This window comes from Mobula birostris, chromosome 19 (genome assembly GCF_030028105.1).
Source record: "Mobula birostris isolate sMobBir1 chromosome 19, sMobBir1.hap1, whole genome shotgun sequence".
NCBI classification, from domain to species: domain Eukaryota; kingdom Metazoa; phylum Chordata; class Chondrichthyes; order Myliobatiformes; family Myliobatidae; genus Mobula; species Mobula birostris.
The window spans coordinates 45,847,985-45,865,654 of NC_092388.1; the positions used below are offsets into that span (position 1 = coordinate 45,847,985).

At 37.8% G+C, this 17,670-nt stretch overlaps 2 protein-coding genes across 4 annotated transcripts in view; one reads left to right on the forward strand and one right to left on the reverse strand.

The window, feature by feature from the left end:
- Nucleotides 1-2,261, forward strand: part of stt3b (STT3 oligosaccharyltransferase complex catalytic subunit B) — a 103,351-nt gene extending 101,090 nt beyond the window's left edge. The window contains exon 16 of the mRNA XM_072283532.1: nt 504-2,261. Coding sequence (XP_072139633.1) covers nt 504-584 — 81 coding nt within the window. The 3' untranslated portion in view covers nt 585-2,261. The remainder of the gene's footprint in view (nt 1-503) is intronic.
- osbpl10b (oxysterol binding protein-like 10b) overlaps nt 1-17,670 on the reverse strand; it is a 172,082-nt gene that overhangs the window by 2,805 nt on the left and 151,607 nt on the right. For 2 of the 3 annotated variants that reach the window (XM_072283533.1, XM_072283534.1), the window contains 2 exons: nt 13,632-13,785; nt 7,933-12,532 (listed from right to left, as the gene is read on the reverse strand). In XM_072283533.1, coding sequence (XP_072139634.1) covers nt 12,485-12,532; nt 13,632-13,785 — 202 coding nt within the window. In that variant the 3' untranslated portion in view covers nt 7,933-12,484. Of the gene's footprint in view, nt 1-7,932; nt 12,533-13,631; nt 13,786-17,670 lie in introns of those variants that run through there. The other variant, XR_011889749.1, reaches the window with a different exon arrangement.

Below are 17,670 nucleotides of genomic sequence, written 5' to 3' on the forward strand. Positions count from 1 at the left end.
AGTAAGAACATTCTTCCCTGGGTGTATCTGTTCCCTACATCAATGAAAAGGTTATTGATATTTTGCATCAATAGACGCACGCCCTCCTTACCTCATGCCATTTGAGTTGTTATTGTGATAACACATTATGCTGAGAGAAACTAATGAGTTTGATAAATCTGGTACCATGGAAACTGCTGAACATGTCTGAAACCAGGTTTTATATATATTTATATATCACTTCAGTAGCTGTAGATTTTTTTGATTTTTTTTTTCCAGGGTATGTTTCAACAGCATATTACTCTTACTTGAAGGTTGTCAAAGCAACCAGACATGGGGGAAATAAAGTTTCTACAAACCTGCCTTTGCACTCCATCTCTCTTCCCCAATCCCTGATAAAGAAAAGTTTGTGCCAAGCCTTTATTTTCTAATGAATGTATTAATTTGGTTTAAGATATTGGCGACGTTGTATATATAGGTGTGAAAACTACAAATTAGTAATGCTGTTCATCTTTATGCCCTAGACTTCTAAAAGAAAGCGTGGGTATGTGAAGAACAAACTGGCACTGAAGAAAGGCAAGCGACCCATCAGGAAGACCAACTAAATCATCTGCAAACCCTGACAACAGGCAGTTGTCCTGATGACAACCAATCTTTGCCTTTAACTACAATCGGATTCCATTGCAACACTGAGTTGCATGCATTGCTCAAGAGATTCAGACAGTGTCAGCCCCGTAAATCTACTGGTTGTATATTGGCACCTGTTTATAGAGCCACGTTTGATTGTGTTGGCAAGGCAGACAGCTGGTGTCCAGGGGTCGCAGCAAATTTCTGATTGGTACATATTATTCTTCATTTAATTTTTTTTAATAAAAATGATAATGGGCTAACTGCACCAAAGAACCCTGCTCTTTCTTATTACCTATACGTGTGTACTTTCCAACCATTTGAAAAGGGAAAGAGGGTTTTCACAATTTATTTTGTTAGGATGAGATTAATTTTAAATGAGAACTAATGACTTCAGATGAGTTAATTATATTGTACAAGGTTGTTGGGCATTCTGCATACCTGTGTGGACAGGATCAACATTTTGGCACAGTATGCTGTTGGTCAAAGTAAACCACCTCCATCTAAAAGCAGAGTGCAAGAGGTTTGCCAGTATTCTTATTCTTCACTGTCCTTCATAGTACATGATGAGGTGCACAGATGGGAAGCTGGAAGGTTTAGAATTCAACAAGAGGGCAGAGAGTGAAGAACTTTACACTGCAAAAGGCTGGCAACTACGCATGTGCTTTTTTTTTCTATCTATCAGATTTTAAAATGGACGAGTTTCCTCCTTGTCACAGCCACGTTCATTTCATTTCCACTGACATACTTTTTCTTTTTTCATATTTGCCTTTTAAACCTTGTAATGACAGAAAAAGGTAATTATTTCTGACATGGGGCTGTAAAACATTTCAGTGAAGAAATTCATCTTTGGTTGTTGGATCTAATTGCTTGAGAGCATTGACTACCAGTTTTATTGAAGCCAATGGTTGATACTGGGGGATCATTTAGCTGTAGCAACCAAAGCCTATTTTTTTCTCCTTTCATTAATTCAGACCTGGACAAGTGTCCTTTTTTCTCCAATAATAAAAACAGATTAATATGAGAGAAATTCAAAAGAAGCAGTGCACTATTAGTAAAATCAGAGGCAGACAAACCTCATCATAGAGATTTTCCTTTTTATCACTTTTTCATTCTGTAACAAAAATCCAGTCTTATTTGAAAAGCTCCTTTACCATGAGGTGACAAGTGAGTAATAAAGACTGACGGATGATACTTGCTCTTAGTATTTAGTTAATGTTCCCCTTTCTTCCTGTGAGGGTTAAAATTGTAATTTTCTATGTACGCAGCGCTCTTCAATGCAAAAAAAAATTTAGCTGCAGATGCTATTGGTGTGTAAAAAAAAAATTAAAGAATAGTATGTACCGTATTTTGAAAACATTTGTAAATTAAACTGTGCAGTACATGCCTTATTGCTGCTTTTGGATTGTAGTTTTTCTTAACGGTTATATTTGAGCAGATGTTGGGGGAGTCTTCATTTCCTACTCTGGTGTTTTTTTAATGTTAGACTTATGATTACAGCAACATTAGTCTCTGTGATCCAAAGTAAACTGAAATTACGACTGCATTTATTTCTTACGGGGAGGACAAAGGCATGGGAAAGCCATTTTTACATATTGCTTAGTTTTCAGTTTGGATCTGTTGTGAACTGTAGCCAAAATAAATGTTAAAATGAATTTTTGTGTTAAGAAAAAAGATACTTTTTAATCCAATTTTGACAATGAATTTTACATATGCATATATAGTTTGATCATTGTTTTGCAGTGTGCCAGAAAAAAAGTTGTTTAAAAAAATACGCTACAACTTAAAGCTGTTTCCCTCCTTTTGCGTGTTTTGGACCTGGTGTAGCTGGCTGTTGGCAGGATGTTGCTTGTCTGGTTATTCTGCATCATTTTTCACAAAGAAACATAATTGCACTCTTTGTACTATTAAACTATATCCTCAAAATTGTGGACATAGTTTAATATAGAGTTAGTTCTTACACATAATTTTTTGTTTTGAAGCAGGCAAGATTGAGTTAACTTGATCAAATCAGTTTTTGCAATAACTTGTGTTTACAGTTAACACTATCAACACCATAAAATGTCTGAGTACTTCACAAGAGTCTATCAAACACAATTTAGCCCAGGAACATATTAAGGTAATCTTTGTCAAAGGAAATGGTTTTAAAGTTGTTTTAGATGAGAAAGAAATAGAAAGAATTAGCATGGGATTGCAGGCAGCCAATCATAGTCATGCACAAAAGATCACAAGTGGAGTATCACCGAGAATTGTAAAACTGGAGTAGGTTAGATGATATACTGTAGAACAATGCCTCCTTGAAGATATTGATTACATGGAAGAAAAACAAATGCATTACTGTGAAAGTGATGTGCTGGGGCAGTGATGAATGGACATGCTGCATTTTCTGCAGAGTTCTCAGTCTCTGAAGAGAAGTAATTATCAGATATTTCTCATTACAAGTTGAGTCATTGATCTTGTCACTGTTTGGCTAATTGTTGAAAACTTGGGAGTGCAATTTGCGGTTTTGGAGGAGACGACTGCTGATGCTGCAATCTCGAGCAAAAAGTAATCTGCTGGAGGAACACAGCATCTGTGGAAGGGAATTGACAGTCAATGTTTTGGGTTGAGACCCTTCACCTGGATCTAGATCTTCTCATTGGAAATGTGACCTAGCCTTCTCTGAATTGTTACTATTAGTGAGTATCTGTCAGTAATTTTATTTTCAATGAATCTACTAGTATTTTGAGTTTCCACTAGTTACCTGCTCATGTCATTCTGGGAATGCCCAGAAACTGTTTAGCAAGCATGGCTTTATTACCAAGGCAAGGAGTCTCCCTGAGAACTTATCCATAATTCAAACAAAAGGTTAAAAATGCTGCTGGCAGTGGTGCTACCATTCTGATGGTGTTTCTGAGGGACTTCCCTGGTGATTATCATGTTCATTGAAATTGTATCAGATTCTTAAAATAGCCCTCCAGATTTTGGCAGAGGGAATTTGATTAAATCAGACCTAGTTCCAGTTTTGGGTATCATTCTATAAAACTAGGTTTTTGAACAGAATACAGCAGCTCTTAGGGAAGCTCTACTTATTGCTGTTCCTGACAAGTTAAATGCTAGTTAATAAGAACAGCCTGATGAAAGCTTGGCCCTTTGAGATGAAGCTAGAACCAAATTCTAGTTAAATAAACAGAAATCTATTGACACTGAAGAACAGCTTATTAATATGGAAAGTTACATCGCAGCCAGAGATTCTCCGGTTAGCGGATGATTTCGCTCCACGCCTGACGTAGTGAGGAGCTGCGTACGAAGCAAGTTACAGCGGTGGTTTGCCATTGCCTTCTGCCGGGTGAAAAGAGATCACCAGCTCGTAACCCAGCACGAATGGAAAGCGTGCAGGGCAGCAGGCTGGATTTGAACCCGGGACCTTTCGTCCTGAAGTCTGGCACTGATGCCACAACGCCACCAGCCAGGTCAGCTTATTAATATGTAAACTAAATTATTAAGTGTCAATACTCATGAAAAATTGTGTAATTCTGTTTATCAGCTCCCATTGAAAGGCCAAAAATGAGTCAAAAGTTGATCTATGTAGTGTGATTTCTGCTTTCTACTTGCTCCTACTTTCCCATCTTCATTATCCTCCCACTGTCATCATGCCACCCACTCATACAAGTAGTGAGAATACCAGCAAGTGCCTTTAGGAGATTTTCAGCTCTTTAAATGAATATTTAAATTTTAACAGGGCCTGTAACTTGGGTTGGTGCAGGTAGAGGATGGAGATGGTCACAAGGGAAGAATGTATTTCTTGCATTATATAAACATTTACTTTTTAACTTTTAACTAGTATTTGAAACATTCATTTTTATCTGCAGGAATCAACTACTAAAAATGGGGTTGTTAATAGTATCAGCAGAATCATTGTGATCTATGCCCAACAGCCAGAGTTGCTTGCTAAAACAAAGAACACCAGTAAACAAATTATTATCATAAAATTAATATTTGCAGTCTTAGCAGGCACATTATAGAATTTATGTTGTGAATACTCCTGCCCTATATCCTGGTTTTATATTTGTGAGGTACGGTAGCGTAGCAGCTAGAGTAATGTTATTTACAGCGTGTGCAGTCTGATTTCAATCCGGCCGCTGTCTGTAAGAAATTTGTACATCCTCCCTGTGACCATGTGATTTCGTTGGTGCTCTTGTTTCTTCTCACGTTCCAAAGACATCCAGGTTAGTGGTTAATTGGTCACATGGGTGTAAATGTGCTTCGCAGGCTTGTTGGGCCAAAAGGACCTGCTACTGTACTGTATCTCTAAATAAAAAAAATTAAAGTCATAAACTTTGGAGAGTTGAGTGGAGTAAGAATCAAATGGAGGCAGTGACAGAGTAGGGACAAGACCTCATTAGAAATTAGCATAAGCCTTATTGGGCAAGAAACTACTGACTTTGCTGATTGATTATTTGTTTTATCTTAGCTCTCTACCATTACTTCATATTGCTTTTAATTTAGGAGATATGGGTGTAACCTCCTAGGCTAGCATTTATTCCCTATTTTTAACAGTAATTTCAGTTTTGCTTGGCATCTTGATGTCAAAGGGTATTCCCTACTTAGTCCATATTTGGACCACTAGTTCCATGTTCTGCACACCATAGCACAGGGAAGATGGGGACAGTGCAAAGTGCTGTTAGAGGTGAGCACAGCTGCAAATGCACATGCTCCTTCATGCAATATTGTACTGGTCCGCTGCCATCCAGCAATGCATTTCATTTCAATTATATTGAGTGGTGCTGTCTGGCCGCTTTATTGCCGGGACTGAAGGGCTTGAGTTACAGTATAAGGAAAGGCTGGGACTGTTTTCTCTGAAGCAAGGGAGGCTGAAGGGTTAGCTTAGGGAGGTTTAAGACATCATGGGGGATCTAGATAAGGTGGAAGATCACAGCTGGAGGGCAGAGGTTTCAGGTGGGATCCTGAGGGTCAACATTTTCACACAGCTTGGAGGGATTTATATGGAACAAGCTGGCAGGGGTAGTAGTAGAGGTGGATACAATTACGGTGTATAAAAGATTTGGACATGTACATGAATAGGAAAGGGTTACAGTAATTAAGAAAATACAGGCAGATAGGACTTGGGTATCTTGGTTGGCATGGACATGCTAAGCTAAAGGGCCTGTTTCTGTGCTTGATAACTGTATGGGAATTGTATCATTTCTTAATGAATATATGCATTTCTAAATGACAATAAAAGAGGACTGAGTGTTCTCAGAATCTTAAAAAAAGGGGGGATAGTTTCATGAGGTGTGATGTCTGGTGGTTTTGTGATATCCACATTTGTACCATGGAGCCAGTTCTAAAAATAACTTCAGGGTCAATTTAGAAGCAAGCTCTGGGTTTTATGGATAAGTGCCACTCAATAGCTCTGAAAGCCTTTTACATAATACAGTTGAGAATCTTGTTAAATGCTAATTGGCTGGATTTTATAACAAGCTCTTTATTAAGACATGACACCAATTAACCTTGTGTATAGAGGCAAGGAGGTTTCCCTCGTCCTGACCAAACTTTAATGCAAGGTTTTAAAGCAGATATACTTTATCCAATATTTGATAAAACTGAGTCATGCAGACTTAAGATTCTAACAGAAAGGCAAATCATATGGCTGAGAACAGCAGAGTGCATAACAAGCTTTTAAGCTGACCATGGCCAAGTTAGAAGGTGATAGATAAGCTGGGTTGGGGGGGGAGAATGAAGTTAACTGGAAGTGATAAGTGGGAAAGGTAAGGGGTTGGAGAAGAAAGAATCTGATAGGAGAGGAGTGTGGATCATGTGAGAAAGTGAAGGAGGAGGGCACCAGGGGGAGGTGATAGGCATAGGCGGAGAAGATGTAAGAGGCCAGAGTGGGGAAATGTCGAAGAAGGAAGGGGACAAAAAATTAACAAAAGTTGGAGAAATCGGTGTTCATGCCATCAGGTTGGAGACTACGTAGACAGAATATGAGTTGTTGCTTCTCCAGCCTGAGAGTGGCCTCATCCTAACAGGTTGAAATGGGTTTAGCAATTGAAATGGTTGGCCACCGGAAAATTCTATTTCTTGTGGAGCTGAGACACTCAGCAAAGCAGTCCTCCAATCTCAAGAGCATCAGATACAGAAGACAACCCCAGCAGATCCTCATCTGGAAGGACTGTTTGGGGTGCTGAATGGAAGTGAGCCAGTGAAGCACTTCTCCCTCTTGCAGGGATAAATGCCAGGAGTGAGATTAGTGGGCTTCCTCTATAATTCCGTTCTTCAAGAGAGTTAAATACAGTACTGTAGGTTGAAACGGTAAAGTCAGTACAAATTTGTTCAGGGCAAATCATGTTTAACAAATTTGAAGGTGTTTTCTGATAATGTAGCAAGGTCAATAAGGGAAATGTGATTGATATGATGAATTGATTTTCAAAATAACTTGTTCTCTAACAAACTTGTCATTGAGCCTAACCCCCAAGATAAAAGTGACAGTAGTAGCATGGATAGAAAGTTGGTAAAGTTCTAGGAATCAGTAGTAATGAATGATCGCTTTTCATACTGGAAAACACAGTGTTACTCAGGAATTGTGGTTTTCTTGAATGTAATGACTTGAATCTTGGTAATATAGTTTGGTTTTTAAACTTGTGGACAACAAAATTTGGAAACTATGAAATGTAGAGGGAAATGCTAATGGATTCTGAGGTTAGGGACAGTCAGCTGGAATTAACACATGGTAAATTAAATTTAATGTAACATTTAACATATCTATATTTTAGTTGGAGGCGTAAGAGACATTGTAAAGATCCACAGAAATTGTTCGAGGTGGCTAGGACAATTTGATAAAGCTATTTTTGGGAAAGGGTACTGTGGCCAGGTTTTATAAATAGACACAAAGGAGTACAAGAGCAGTGAAATTGTGATGAACCTTTCTTCAAATTGTAGTTGAAACTAATTTTTTTTTAAATGCCCATTTCTGGGAATTAACTAGAAAAAATGTGAAGGTGCCAGTGGGCAAAGATTTAAGTAAATAATTCCAGGCAAGAACACTTGGTTACATTGGCATGCTGGTGAAGCACGGTGCATTTTCCTTGGGACAGTGTTGAGAAATGGAACAGGTGCGACACATGAGAACCTTTGTTTCCTAGATCTTCAAGCATATATTTGGTTGATCTGTTAAAAGCTAGCCTAGTTAGTTGTTTTTTTTTTGGGGGGGGAAGAGTGAGAGATACACTGTAACTTGCACAGGGAACTGGAGAGTAGTTTGAATATGTTTTAGTGTATGGTGAGGAGTTAACAAAGATATTTAAGGACATAATTAAAAATGGAAAAGCAGTACAAGGCAAAATCTCACTGCCAAAGCATATTTATTTGGTTAATCAAAACAATTATAAATCATCTTCACATCATTGTGAATTACTTTGTTATATTACAAGTGTTGCATAGATACCAAACAAGTGTTACACAATTTGATGGCTAATCAGGGAGTTGCAAAGCTGAAAAGAATGAACAGGTTAGTTAAAGCATTCCATTGGCATAATAAAAGTATTGGGTTAATCCTTGTGAAATTAGTCAAAGGTTTTAAATGCAAAATTCTTGAGGCAAAGAACGGTTACTTGTGCTAAAGTTCTAGAAAACAGAAACTAAACATTAGTCATAGAAAATACAAAACCTGAATACTTCAGACTTGGCAAGCTTTCATGATGCTGTGCTGCTAAGATTTTAACAGGTAGCATAAATGTTTAAAAAGAAACAATGAAAAATGTTGCACTTTCAAGCAATTTAACCTCTAGTCGAGGACACTATACAGTATAGCATCTTCCTTTTCTGTAGCAATTTGTAATGCACTAAATTAAACAAGTTTCAATTGAGCTCAGTAGGTCATTCCTATGTTTCTTCCTTTGAAACAATTGAACTTTATGTAAAGGGCTATTGTCTGGTGCCAATGAATATCTGAAATTCAAAGCTTCAGAAATTTTAATAATATATATTTATCCACATCTCATTATTTCTCACGTAATGCCCCAATAAACAACCAGCACCAGCATGTCGGAGTTTTTACTTTCAAGGCAGTTTGAATTTCTTCCGAGGCAGATTGTTTATGATTTTAGACATTTATTACCCGAGCAGACTTTAAAACATTTGCTAGTCTGAAATTAACTGGCATGGCTATTACAACCTTCTTCATCAGATGAATAGAGCAAATTATATAATCTGATTTCAGTATCAGATTTCAATCAACAGTCATCCCCAAAATCAAGTTTGAATACTACCTAGCAGCACAAAGAAATGCACAAGTTCCAACATGCATATCACAAATTTCAAAATGTGTACCACAGATTCCACTTAAGTTCAAATTTGTAACATTATAGGTAGATGTTAAGCTGATCTGTTTCATCATTCCACTTTTTATTGCACCATAGCTTCTCTCATTGCATAACTGCTAACCAATCAGAAATTGATAGTTTACATACAAATCTTAACCAATATTAAATGTTATATATCTGTCAATAACCTACATATTTATAGAAACTGGCATGGTTTATATTTACCCTAGTGTCACCTACTATCTATCGTTGTAGAAGGCACCTGATGACTTCGCTATATGCTGATATAGCAAAGAGTTTTATGGGGCAATGCATCATAACTAAAAGTTGAAGAACTGTTCAAGTTATGCAGACTCCCCCAGCTCACTCTGGGCCAGGAGCATGGAGAAGTCAGGGTCCACTGCCACACTAAAGAATTAAATAATTACGGAGACTGGAGACACTTCTCTGGATCATAAGAAAATGTGCACCAGTGTACACTACTTAAACATGGGCAACTTTGCTGGATTATGGGCACATTTGGACCAGTAAAAGTTGCTTTTTCCTTAATTCCTGCATATTAATAAATTTTAATGATCTGATCATCTCAATAACTATTATTCATAAAATTATTTTTAGCTTTAAAAAACTAAACCTACCAAAATAATCACTTTCCATTGTCAGATGATATCAAAACAACTATACTTTTAGTCTCTGGTAGATAGTTTGATTTTGCATGACTTTAAACTTTTCATTGTATGCATGAATTGAATGAGAAGAAATGCTGTTGAATTATACCTGTCAAATATATGGCAAAACAATACCAAAGTCTGCAGAAAGTAAAATGATACACGAGATTCTGCAGATGCTGGAAGTCTAGAGTAATGCACACACAAAATGCTGGAGAAATTCAGCAGGTCAGGCAGCATCTATGAAAAGGAGTAAGGAGTCGACCTTTCAGCAAAAGACCCTTCAGCTCTGTGTGTTACTGTAGAAATTAATACTGGCATTATGGTTTACTTATTCAAGTATTTTGTTTTTACGATAATTTCTAAGGCAAAGCAAAAGGCATAAAACTTGATTATTGAATTTGTATATTTCAAAATATTTATCTTTAAAATTGCAAGCCATTTCTGATTAAATGTTATTGCAGAGTTCAGTTTGCATAATGCTCATGGGTTATGGTTTCCTTTTCATTTCATTTAGTTCAGACATTTACTTTGGCAGAAATTAGTAATTTCAGATATTTACAACTTTCTTAATAAGAAACTTTACGTGGATCATTCTGAAATGGCCTGTCATTTACCATGGGACAATGACTTCTAGTTCTGTCCCTTATAAAATTCCATATACTGTACTGTATCACCAATGACTTCTCTCCTGAACAAGGCTATTTCTACTATGAGTGCATTATTAAGGCTGCCCTAACCCTCTGGTGAAGTATTATTCCTTCTTCCCATTTCTAGGGCATATAATACAAGAGTACTCAAGAGCTTAATAACTGTGGCAAGACTTGCTTACTCTTATAATCCAAACTCCTTAAAGTAATGGCCTTTTGCCATTTGTACCATTTGCCTTTGTATCATGAACCAGCACAGTAAGATCCCACTGTATGCTAGCAATTACTAACTCCTTAACATTTAAAATAAAATTCTCTATTCTTACTACTGAGGTGAACACCATCAGAAACTAAAAATCACATGTATTACAATAAGATTTGAATACACAAAGGCACTGACATTTGTATGCAATCGTCAATCAAATCCAAAAATTATTCCCTTTGGAAGACTGCTTTATGATGTTCAGTGACAAACCTAGTTTTGATACTTGTTGCTTTGAATTTGATCTTACACTTTATGTAATCAGTTGGTTTTCCCAAACATTTATTTTCCTTAACAAAAAAGCATAATTATGTAAATTGGTGAGAGAATGCAGAGCTCTGAGGTGCACATCCATGTTCCAGTGTATATATGGTTCAGAAAAGGATAGTATGTAGGTACAGCAAGTGATTAGGAAGGCTGATCAGATGTTCCTGTTTTTTTTTGGGGGGGGAGAGATTTAGTAGAAAAGATAGTGGGGATGTGCTTCAGTTACTGGTACAATCACTTGGAGTACTGTGTACAGTATAGATCACCATATTTTAGGAAGGATATTGATGTGTTCTAAGTAGTTCAGAAAAGGTTAAATTGACTGATCTGTAAAATGAGCAGGTTGTCATGAGGGAAGATTGGCCAGCTTAGGCTTGGATTTGCCAGGGTTAAGTAAAGGGAAAAGTGATCTGAAGAGTCTTGACAGGATGATGTGAAAAGGATATTTCTTTACATGGAAGAATCTTGAAGTTGGGGAGGGGGTCACTATTTATAAATAATGGGTTGCTTGTGAGCTAGACTTCTCTCAAGAAGAATATGAGTCATTGCACTGTGCAGGAGAGTTCTGGAGTCTTTTAAGGTGTTTAAGGCAGAAGCTGCTAGATTCTTGATAATAAAAGAGTGAAAAGTTACCAGGAGAATACAAATAGGTAGAAAAACAGTTGAGATTACAATTTGGGGTAGGCTAGGTGATCCACTAAATTATATTTGCTCTGAAGCAAAGTACATACATTTCTTATCATTATATATTCATTTATTATGTGTAGGCACTGTGGATGGCAGATGATATCAATGACATTAGTGACTTGCTGGTGTATAGATCTGTAGAAAGAGTAAAGTGCCTAATGTAAATAAGTACATGGAAGCAAAAGCAATGAGAGGTCCACTGATGGAATAATTTTGTGATTAGCTACACCTTCAAGCTTAAGATTACAAAATGAAAAATGTACAAAGCTAAATAAATGTGAGACCTTTGTTTTGCTTTTGCAAAAAGGGCACTTTCTAAAAATCCTTAGCTTATCTTTATGGTAGTTCTAGAATTCTGAATGCAATATGAGATATTGGGATATCATACTTTTACAAGTATTTGGTAATGGATTTAATGAATCTGTATTCCACATGACTGAACAGTCAAATCTGGTTAGCCTATAGGAACTATAAAGTTGAGCCTCGTATCCTATCTACAAAGATCAGTGTTTCTCAGCAAATACCTCACATTTTTGAAACATTATTCAATCTGTTGAGTTTTAGAACCTAGGCTTAATAATTAAACTTCTGAAAGTAATGAAATTCATTGCAGTAAAAAGAGGTTGGCATGCGCTGTGGGGCTGAATAGCATGCCAGTTTACCAAGTCGGTGTCACACAGTTCACAACAGTATCTTAGTGTCTACACTGGCACATTTATTTAAGTGCAAAAAAAACTTTTGAGAGTGAAAAATATAAAACTTTACAACATTAAAATAAAGTTTCTCCATTATTAACTTTTCAATCTCATATGCAGATATCACATGAATACAGGACAACACCTGAATAAATTTCTTTTGGTGAACCTGGAAGTGTTTTTAATTTGGTACACAACATATTTGCTTCTTATATATATTACATAAGCATACAACATTGTTACTTAGTAGGTTTTTTAATTTTCAACATCACCTCAGAATTATTATCAGATGACAATTTCAAATTGGAAGAAATCTGAGGTAGGTGGAGGTCAAGGTTCAAACTTGTCAACAGTGTGCCTTCCAGATGGGACTATAGTACATCCAGCCTTCTCCCTGTTAGAATTGAAAAATCAGTTAATTCATTACTACAGCTAATGTTAAACGATACAAATTAGAGTTCTTAAAAAAAAACAAAATTAGAACATATTTGCAAGTGTTTCTAATATATGGAAGTATAGACCATCGCAGTGCAGCAAGGCTTCGAATCATTGACATGATTATCAGTGGAAGCTCGTGTAATGTTTTGTTGATGGCCATTGTAAACCACCATCAAGGAGGAAACAATTGTCAACTTAACTGTTCCCAGGATGGAAATGAGGCTCTCCTCCATGAAATTGTAAATTACATGTAAGCTATGTTATATATACACCTGGGTACAAGGAGGAACCAATGTTGGCATTATTTGATGAGAAATGCATTCTAAATGAGAGGTTGCAGCATCAAGAGAAAGGCCTGGGTGAAGGAACTGATGGATATGATGAACATATCTGAGAACAAATTTGAAAGACACCATGAAGCTGCATTAAGTAAATTGCAATATTCCAAATTTTATTCTGGTAACAGAATGCTAATGTCCTTTTTGAGTTTGTTAACATATCAAAATGGCCTTTGAAACTCAAGAGAAAGATCACTTAGACGTGCTAAAATCTCTTAATGGCTTCATCCTTTAATCTTTTTAAAAATAATTGCTCTACTCCAGTTCATCCTATCTGCAGTAAAACTTGAATTTTCTGATCTGAAGGCATATATTCTATCAACCTCTTGCAACCCTACATTCATGGAAGAACAATGCATTACTCTACCCATGTCCTTTTCTATATCCTCTCCCGTATTTACTCCTTTAATAGTGGCTGTGCCTTGAATGATCCAGGCATTAAGACTAAAATTCTTCCTCAGACCCCCCCCCCCCATTCCCCTTTAAGGTGTGCCTTTTGAAAGCTATTAATGTAAAGATCTCAGCAAAATTCTGTAATGGACTAGAAGTACAAAGTTCTAATGCACACCGTTAGAACTCTCACATTTTCAGACATTATTTCATCAAAATCGAATATAGAATTTGATAGATTTTACAAATTACTTGGAATATGATAGGCATGATTTTGATTTTTACTCAAGGTTGGCTGTCAAATTACAGGGATTGTGTCGTAATTACCTCTTTAATGAAATACTTTGGTTTCCAGGTAGTGTTTGTTGCTGCTCTTTGTCTCTCCTCAGTTCTCTGCTGCTCCTCCAGAAGGTGCTTGTTCTCTGTTGCTGCATCTATATCGCCCACTTTTAGTGCGTTGGTCACTAGTTCCCAGAGACGCCTTAAAAGTCAAGAAATATCCAAAACATTGAAAACAGATTTTGTTTTAAATAATATATTATTAATGAAAGGCTGTCTCATTGATCATAATATGAGGGACTTTTCTAATGGACAGAGGTGATTAGAAATATTTATAATAAACCTCCATAAGACATAGCAGAATTAGGCTATTCAGCCTGTCGAGTTCCTCCAGCATTCCATCATGGTGAATTATTCCTTAGAACCCTATTCTCCTGCCTCACCCCCCCCCCCCACTGAATCCTTCAGCCACACTTACTAATCAAGAACCCATCAACCTCTTTAAATATACCCAATGACTTGGCCTCCATAGCTGTATGTGGCAATGGATTCCACAGATTTACTACCCTCTGGCTAAAGAAATTCTTCATCTCTATTCTAAAGAGTCATCCTTGTATTCCGTGGTACCCCACTATAAGACGCATCTTCTTTCTCTGTACTATATCTAGGCCTTTCAGTATTTGATAGGTTTCAAAGAGATTCCCATTCATTCTTCTAAACTCCAGAGAACATAAGGCCCAGAGCCATTAAATACTCATCATACTGAACATTAACTCCTTCATTCCTGGGATCATTCTTGTGAATGTCCTCTGGATTCTCCCCAATGCTTGCACATCCTTTCTTAGAAAAAAGGGGCCAAAACTGCTCACAATACTCCATGTGTGGTCTGACCGATACCTTATGAAGCCTCAGCATTACATCCTTGTTTTTCTAGTATATTCTAGTTCTCTCAAAATGAATGCTTACATTGCATTTGCCTTCCTTACCACCAGCTCAACCTGCAAATTAACCTTTAGGAAATCCTGCATGAGGACTCCCAAGTCCCTTTGCACCTCTAATTTCTGAATTTGTTCCCCATTTAGAAAATAGTCTACATTCACTTCCTTACACTGTATTCCATCTGCCACTTCTTTACCCATTCTCCTAATATGTCCAAGTCTTTCTGCCAACTCACTGCTTTCTCAACACTACCTGTCCCTCCACATATCTTTGTGTCGTCCACAAAGCCATCAATTCTGTCATCCAAATCATTCTCAAGGAAGTGGTCCAACAGTGACACCTATGGAACACCACTAGTCACCACTTGCCAACCAGAGAAGACACCCTTTATTCCCACTCTCTCCTGACGGTCGGCCAATCTTCTATCCATGCTTGTATCTTTCCTGTAATATAATGGGCTCTTATCTTTAGGAGCCTTATGTGCAGCACCTTGTCAAAGGCCTTCTGAAAATCCAAGTAACAACATCAACTGACTCTTCTTTGTCTATCCTGCCTATTATTTCTTCAAATAATTCCAACAGATTTGTCATGCAAGATATCCCCTCAGTGAAAGCATGCTGACTTTGGCCTATTTTATCATGTGCCTCCAGGTACCCTAAAACCTCATCCTTAATATTGAATTCCAATATCTTCCCAACCAGTGAAGTCAGGCTAACTTGCCAATAGGACCATAAGACATAGGAGCAGAATTAGGCTATTCAGCCCATCAAGTCTGCTGCACCATTCCATCATGGCTGATCCCGGATCTCACTCAACCCCATACACCTGCCTTCTCATATCCTTTGATGCCCTGACTGATCCGGATATTTCCTGTCTTTTGCCTCCCTCCTTTCTTAAATAGTGCAGTGACATTTGCCATTTTCCAGTTCTCCAGAACCATTCCAGCACCTCATGTTTCTTGAAAGATCACTACTAATGACTCCACAGTTGTTCAGCTACCTTTTTCAGTACCCTGGACTGTAGGCCATCTGGTCCAGGTGACTTATATACCTTCAGACCTTTCAGCTTTCCAAGCACCACTTCCTTAATAGTGACTACACACACTGCTGTTCCTGACACACATGAATTTCTGGCATACTACTGGTGTCTTCCACTCTGAAGATTGACACAAAATGCTTAGAGTTTATTTGCCATTTCTTCATCTCCCTTTACTACCTCCAGCATCATTTTCTGATATCTACTCTTGCCTCTCTTTTTATGTACAGTATCTGCAAAAAGTTTTGTTATTCTTTTATATGATTGGCTAGCTTGCCTTCATATTTCATCTTTTCTCTTTTTTTTTAGTTGCCTTCTGTTGGTTTTCTGAAATCTTCCCAATCCTCTACTTACATATTTAAGACCATCCTCCCTACTGGGGCATAGGCTGCCAACAATAGTTCAACAGTATACTCTGTCCTGAGCCAGTCTTTCAAGTTGTTCCCCGGTGTAACCCATCTTGAAAGATCCTTCCTCTCCCAGGGATGAGGTCTTTGCATTTCTGTAGCTCTGGGTTTTTACATGATGAGGTTGCCAGCCTCAGGTCCAACCCTCTTCCTTTTGCAGTCTTGAGACTGTCCATGGAGTTCCCAATCGTCTAGCTTCCCTCTTACTTTTGCTATGGTTTGTGCCCTCTCTTGCGATTTTATGCTGTCTTTGACTTCCCTTTGCCTCATCCTTCCTTTAGGTTACGACTACTGGGCGGTGTTCTGAGTTGGATGATCAGCCATGATCATAATAAATGGCGGTGCAGCTTGAAGGGCCGAATGGCCTACTCCTGCACCTATTTTCTATGTTTCTATGTTACTTCTTTAGAATGTATCTATCCTAAAGACTGATGAGCTGGCCAAAGTCGATGGGAAGGAGACACTATCAAGGATGAAGGCAGTACATCAAATGGCAGGAGTTTCTGAATTGCCTCCAGAAACTCCAGCCATTTGCTGTTCTGTCATCAGCCAGCTCATCCCATGCATCTGTAATTCCCTTTACTCCACTGCAATACCAATATATCTGATTTTAGCTCCTCTCTCTCAAACTACAGAGTGAGTTCTATCATATTATGATTGCTGCCTGATAAGTGTTCTTTTTCCTCAAGCTCCCCTAATCAAATCTGATTCAATACATGACACTGAATCGAGAATTTCCTTCCCCCGGCCCCCACATGCTACTCTACAAAGCCGTCTTATAGGCACTCTACAAATTCTAACTACTGGGATGCAGCACCCACCTGATTTTCCCAATTTACCTGCATATTGAAATCCCCCATAACCATAACATTGCCCTCCAGGCATGCCTTTTCTATCTTCCATTGTAATTTGGCCTCTGTTCAGAGGCTTGAATATAATTCCCATTAGGGTCTTTATACCCTTGCAATTTTTTTTTTAAACTCTACTCATGACGATGCTAAATCTTTTGATCCGATGTCACCTCTTTCTATGGATTTGATTTCATTTTTTACCATCAGGGCTACACCATCCCTTGTGCCTGTCTTCTCGATACAATGTTTATCCTTGGATGTTAAGCTCCCATCTGTGATCTTCCTTCAGCCACGACTCAATGATGCCCACAAGGTCAAACCTGCTAATTTCTAACTGTTACACGATCATCTACTGTGTGCATTCAAATGTAACACCTTTAGTCCTGTATTCAGCAGCCTTTTCAATTTTGCTCCCATGTTTCAAGAATTTAAATTCTTATCCCTTTCTAAACTCACTGTCATTTTATTTATTCTGGAGACGCTTGCAAGCTCTCCTGTACTCATCTTCCTTTTACTTTATTCTCATTTTTAAACCTACCCCCTACTATTTAGTTTAAAGATGTACTTTAACCCATCCCACTGACTGCAATTTTGCCCTATTAACGACCTATTCTTCGTCATAAACTACACGCTGCATGTAATTTATACAACTGCCTCATCCTCTGCCCTATCACTGCAGTTAGTTTAAACTCTCCCTAACAGCTCCAGCAAACCTACCTGCAGGATATTGGTCCTCCTCAAGTTCAAGTGTAACCCCTTCCTTTTGTGCAGGTCATACCTTCACCAGAATGGATCCCTAAGATCCAGAAATCTGAAACACTGCCCATTGCACCAATTCCTCAACCACACAATCAT